The 6,269-nt window shown below is 36.7% G+C and overlaps 1 protein-coding gene across 1 annotated transcript; it reads left to right on the top strand.

Moving 5' to 3' along the window:
- Nucleotides 1-1,177: 1,177 nt before the first annotated feature.
- On the top strand, nucleotides 1,178-2,677 carry LOC110414107 (uncharacterized). The gene is made up of 3 exons (XM_021425171.1): nucleotides 1,178-1,304; nucleotides 1,429-1,504; nucleotides 1,622-2,677. The coding sequence occupies exons 1-3, from the start codon at nucleotides 1,254-1,256 to the stop codon at nucleotides 2,341-2,343; spliced, it is 849 nt and encodes a 282-aa protein (XP_021280846.1). The 5' UTR covers nucleotides 1,178-1,253; the 3' UTR covers nucleotides 2,344-2,677.
- The last annotated feature ends 3,592 nt before the right edge of the window (nucleotides 2,678-6,269 follow it).

The raw sequence follows: 6,269 nt of genomic DNA, 5'->3' as shown, positions 1-6,269 counted from the left end.
GATTGTCTGGTTTTATGATCTGTGGAATTTGCACCATTGCAAAAAAAAGTATCTGACCGATTGTTGAACAATGTAAATACTTGTTGGGAGGAAGTTGTAGGAAGATGGCAAATAATAATGTTCCCTTCCAATCGAACAGGCTGTTTGTACATATGTGTGCGCTTTTGCTGCCTTTTTCTTTGGCCACATTACCTCGTAAAATAGAACTAACAGGGGATTGTGTTGATGTTGAGTAGTGTCAAATTAAGGCCAATTTATTACCGAGTATACAAATCAATAAATAATATGTCCTGGTCTGTGGTTTTTATTACGGAAGTCGGAGCTGGTGAAGTGCCATGAATGAGATGATCGATGTTTCAGAATCAACATTAAAGTATAGTAATGAATTTTAATTGAATTGATGATAATTCAAACTTGTTAGTTCAAAGGCTATAACTGGCACGGAGGCATTATGTGCTCCAGTGACGGGGGGCCAGAATCTGGGTATTTCTTTAATTGAATTTACTTTCCATAAAAGTCGAAATAAAAAAAAAAAGAAAAAGATGGATGTTTTGCCTTGGGAAGGGTAAAACGAGATTAGTATTATGTCTTGTCCTAGCCTTTTTGTAATAAAGGAGTTCAATAATTTGTTATGCTTGTAATTTTACTCAATGTAGTAGTACTATTCAACATTTGTTTCTTTCTGGTAAAATCCCATCGAAAGTGAACTAAAAAGGTCAAACCACCAAGGAGTGTTTTTTCCAACGAAAGAAAGGACACAGCCAGTGCACTTGGAGCCTGCGCCTGCAAGAGCATCGCTTAGGCTTAGCAATAAGAAAAGTTATTAACCACTCTAAACAAGGCCAAATTTTGGTTAAGGTTCAGAGCAGTACGTATTAATCACCTATCAGCTGGCAAAGAATCTTTTAGGCTCGCCGGCAGCCTAGCCTTCCAAACTTTCTTGCCATGTTTTTTTGTGAATCAAAAGTTGAAAGGTACTCCTAGGCTAGGTACGAGCTCTCCTATTTCCAACTTAACTACTTAGATTAAGTAACTAAATGCAAGGTTCAAAATTTTTGACTGCCTTAGCAGAAGAAAAGCCGTACAAATAGAAAGTCACGTGATTACGCTGGTGAGTAAGAGACTGGGCTAAAAGGTGATGTGGCATCCACACCGATTGCTCTCGATATTGCTTTTCTCCTGCTTCTTTTACTCCCAACCTTTCTCATTCCCTTCTCGTCTCTCAAAGGCTCCTCTCTCTCTCTCTCTCACAGATGGCAACTAAACTAGCTGATCCAGATGCTGCAGGAGCACTGAGATACCAGGTGAGCAAATCTAGAACACAATAAGAAACTCCGGGTATTTCTTCCTTTGTTCATTTCTGGTGCACCAACAATGCTTTGCATATTTAATTCTAATTTAGTTGACTCCGTCTTAACTGTTTCATAGACCTGGGCCTTGAAAGTTTTAATCCATTGTGAAGGCTGCAAGAAGAAAGTCAAGAAAGTTCTTCAAGGCATTGATGGTATATGTTACTTCTATAAGTTAATTCTGCCTATACTTTCTTTGCATATTTAATAAGTACAATAACAAATGCAGATTCTCTTCTATTTTTGACGCTTCTTCATCTGTTTTTAATAAGGTGTTTATGAGACGACCATAGATTCTCAACAGCACAAGGTGACAGTTACTGGCAGCGTGGATGCAGAAACTCTCATCAAGAAGCTAACCAAGTCGGGGAAACACGTTGAACTTTGGCCAGAAAAGCCTGAAAAGAAAGAGAAAAAGCCTGGAAAGCCAAAGAACAATGAGAAACGAAAAGACGGCGGAGAAGCTGGTGGTGATCAAGACCCGAAGAAAAATTCAGAAGAAAAGCCTGACTTAGCCGCTGCCAAAAATGGCGGTGCGGGTGGTGGTAAAGGCCCTGCTAGAGATGATCAGCCTCCAGCAGGGGACCAAATGGGAAGTGAAAGCGAGGAACCAGTCACTGCCGAAAGTGGTGGTGGTAATGGAGGTAAAAAGAAGAAAAAGAAAGGGCAACAAGGGGACCCTGGTCCCACCGATGATGCGCCCGGAGATAACCTATCAGCTGCTCTGGCCCTTCCAGAACAGGCCCCACCAATGGCATCAATGAATCTGAGCCCTCCAAATCAGCCTGTGTATCCATACCCACCTATGTACTATGGACCTCCATTGTATGGAGTAAGTTACAACACGACTTACCCTAGCTCAAGCTCTTCATGTTACGCGCCTGCCATGCATGCTAATGCATACGGACCACCACCTCCACCGTCTGATCCAATCGAAAAATTCAATGAAGATGATGACTACGATGATGATGAAAGTGGGTGCTCAATCATGTGACAAAATGTTGAAGAAATCGAGTACATTAGATTGTTATGTTTGTTTTAAGTTGTACTTGTATGGGGAGGGATTAATTTTGTGAGATGCAAATAAAGTAAAAAAATATTAATTAAACTAGTACTTTGCTGGGGAGAAATATAAAGTTGTTTTTATCGCGGTTCCAAGGGTTTTATAGTTATTAGCTTGTCTTTATTTAGGTTATGTGTAATTTTGCATTTGTTATAGGTTTCGTTAAGCAGGTTATATAGCCTTTTAAGGGGTTTGGTAGTTGCTATTGTAGGACCTCAAAATCTATCCCCTTTCCCTCTTTCTTATGTGTAAAGGAGAATTTTGTTAATGATGCTGCCTCTCTTCCTCTCACTTTCTCATATTAAATTTTAGCACAAAAAGACTGAAGCCTCATATAAATTTCCTTCTTTATTCGAGATTTTTTTGTTAAAAAAAAAAGAAACAGCTTTTAAAATGCATGTTGTGATGAAGACAGGCGATATATATATCTAAAGAAATGCTTGAAAACATCTTTTGGAAAGCTACTCTTTCCTTTGGTTAAATCATCTTTGTATTGAACATGCATGGCTTTTGCTTTCAACATCGAGGGATATTAGCAGGCTCCACTTCTCCACAAGGGAAAAAAAAAAAAAACCCTGTTTAATTTTTTTATTTGTTTTGGCTTTTCTCTCCTTTTAAGTCCTTCCCTATGCTAGACTTCGGGACCAAACTTAACAAGAACTGCTACTACCTCTCTTAGGGTTGTTTAGGAATCGACTGTTGAATGGACTTTGTCATTACAGCACTCCCTTATTTATCCACCCAAAGTTTCAGCTAAGCTAATCAATTACCTTCGAAAACATGTCTAAAATTTGGATAATAATAAAATTAGTAGTAATAAGCGAAGGGTGAAAAGCAGCTTTCACGAACTACTTGAAATAAGCTTTTGCTTCAATTATAAGGAAAACGGAGAGCCTTAAACCCCTATCATAACTTTCCAAAGGGCAAGCAGATCTCATACTTAGTATCTCACCTTTTATCTGAAGCGGAATATTCATGGTGGCTTATACTTCTTTTTATATCGTGAAGGGAATAATTGGGCGAACACAATGTACTTATCCTCTCACCACCGCATATACCTAATCATTATTCAAACTCCAGATCATCTTGCACAGCGCATGCGCCAAGTTTGTATTGTTCGTGCGAATCATATATGTGCTTTCCTCACATGCATCATGCATGCAAATTCCAATATAATCATCAATTATATCCACAAAATTCTCAAGCTTTATCCTCCTTTTTCCCTTTGCAACAATTTTTTTTTCCTTAAATCCAGTATGATTAGCATTAGTATGCATATTAAGTTGATAACTTTGTAATTTACACTTCCTGTTTACAATACAAGATTATTACTAGTATCATTCAAAATTTTGCCTACACCTTTTAGACGGGGAAAGATGGAATGAGACATGATGCTGATTTTTTGGGACCCTTTTTACTAGACAATGATTTATAAAGCACCCAATTCTGTCTTCACCCAAGTCCTGACTTTCTTTTTTTTTTTCTTGTTACTTTCTCCCTAGCTATTTATATATGTAGTAAAAATTATAACAGAGAGAGAGCGAGCTTGATTCCCTAATTCCTACCTAAAGATCATCATTCCTAATGCAATAAATAATCATGAAATGCATGTTGTTAGAGTATTCACAAACTTTCCGCAAACATTTGAATGAAGATGGCTCTTCCGACTGATAATCATTAAAGAAGTAGTACTAATTATATGAGTTAACTCCCTGCTGAGCTGAGTACAAGGTCACAATTACCTTCTTTATTTTTATTATAATCAATGATAGGGACGAATGGAATGGTAGGTAGTAAGATTTTGGAGGGCAAATCCAAAGGACAAAATAAAGATACTGTAAGATTTTTGATGTGAAAGCAGAAAAAAAAATGAACTGGGACGCTAATGTTGGACAGTTCATGATAACAAAGGAGAAATCAGTGCAAAGGGAATCTAGTTCAAAAGCAGACACATCCCATAGCTTGTTCTGTCTCTTACCGACCAAATGAGACCTTTTGTCTTTCCTGGTTATTAACTTGTAGTAGTAAGTTGCATGGGATATCTTACCGGTAACATACTAATATTGGTAACCCACTTTTAGTAGTCGCAGGGGCTTAGCTAAGCGGAATAATATTAATATATTTCAATAATGTAAATTGCTTAGTTTACATTGTTACGTTAATTGTCATCTCTAAGGTTTTTGATTTAGTGACTAATTAATTTGGTTGACCCGATTGTTTGGTCATGGAAATTTCGTTCCAAAATTTTTTGATCAATCCCGAGGATCCTGCAATTATTTGTGGTTAATCATTCATTTGCCAACAAAAAATAAAAAGGTAAAATACAAAAGCCATTGGACAAGAAAAAATATCATGGCACACTTTATATGTCTCGATTGATAGACAACATAAAATTTCGTTCTTGTGTGTTTATGGATAAGAATTGATTTCACAAGTGCAATAATAATTACAAGGATTGATGGGAACCAAAGAGGGCGACAAAGATTCTACAACAATGTATGCATCCCAACCTATAATATGGTGGCATTACGACAATAAATGACAATCGAGCAACAGAAAAAGAAAGAGATTGAAATAAAAATTTGAAATTGGAGTTACAGCACTAAAGGGAAATGAGGCAGTGTGGAAGGTAAAATTTGGCATATGGGTTGAGACAGATGGTCTCTGATAAAAATTTATCTGGTTTGTGGGTGACAGGGACGCCCCAGTCCCGCAAAGTGAGGGACCCCTACTCCACAATCGGACATCACGTGCTAATAGAGCAGTAGTACTGGTTAAGTTCATGCCACCACCACCTAGCATGAATCACGAATGGGATCTTGACTGTGCCACCAAGCGAGGACTGGCTCAATTTTGACTCTTTCCTTCTTTGGACCGGTGCTTTCTGTCAGGTTCTAGTTAAGTAACTACTTTTTTGGGTCAATTATAAAAGAAAAACAAATTTTCAGAAATTTTGAGCACTTTCATACTACTTTCTTCCAATATTTGACATATCTCTGAACTTCTTTAAAATTTCTTGATATGTGCTTATGTTTCTCTCGATTAACAACATGATATTAAGATGTTTCAAAGACTTTTATCTATATATTATGTTATTTATAATCACCTCAAGTGCCTTGAAAATGGTGGGAGTTAGCAAAAAAACTTAAATTTTAATTGTACTGCCTTTATCCTTAATATATTATTACAATAAATGATTTCATAAAACAATTATTTCATGTTAAAACTATGTCACGTTAATTCAAATCATGTGATGTGAGAATATTTGAAAAAAAACCAACTGCATACTGTGGAAATCATTACACAAGTAATTTCTTTTACATATGACAAAAATGAAGGGCAGAAGAAAAAGACAAGTCGGCGCAAAAGCTGAGAAAAATGTGAGGGTTTTTCTCATTGAATCAAAGCTCAAAAGAGCTGTGTATATATACGTGTTCAAAGAGTGAAATAAGAGAGAAAAAAGCATCATAATTACAGTTTTAACTAATATATCAGAAATTTAAAAGCTTGTTATTGAAACGCTACGTTTCCCATTCATTCGGCCAGCCTTTCTTTGTTTTATTTAAACGGTGCGCCTTGCTCCCCGGCCTTTCTTTGTTTTACTTAGAACAGTGCTCTTTGCTTATTCTTTATTTCCAGACTTGCTTTCCTTTTCTGATGCTTAAGCATTCTTCAGTCTGGTACTCAGCTCATCTCTACAATTCTAAGTTTATTCATCTTTAAATTGTCCAATACTACCCTTCAAGAGGAAATGTGAATGTTACAAACATTCATCTTGCTCGAAAGACTATGAAATTGCCTTGGTGAACATATCAGCAAGTTGTCAATTAGATGAAATGTGTATTAGTTTGATTATA

This window comes from Theobroma umbraticum, unplaced genomic scaffold (genome assembly GCF_002168275.2).
Source record: "Theobroma umbraticum cultivar Fairchild unplaced genomic scaffold, ASM216827v3 scaffold_4.1, whole genome shotgun sequence".
NCBI classification, from domain to species: Eukaryota; Viridiplantae; Streptophyta; class Magnoliopsida; order Malvales; family Malvaceae; genus Theobroma; species Theobroma umbraticum.
This window is presented reverse-complemented; position numbering and strand designations above follow the sequence as displayed.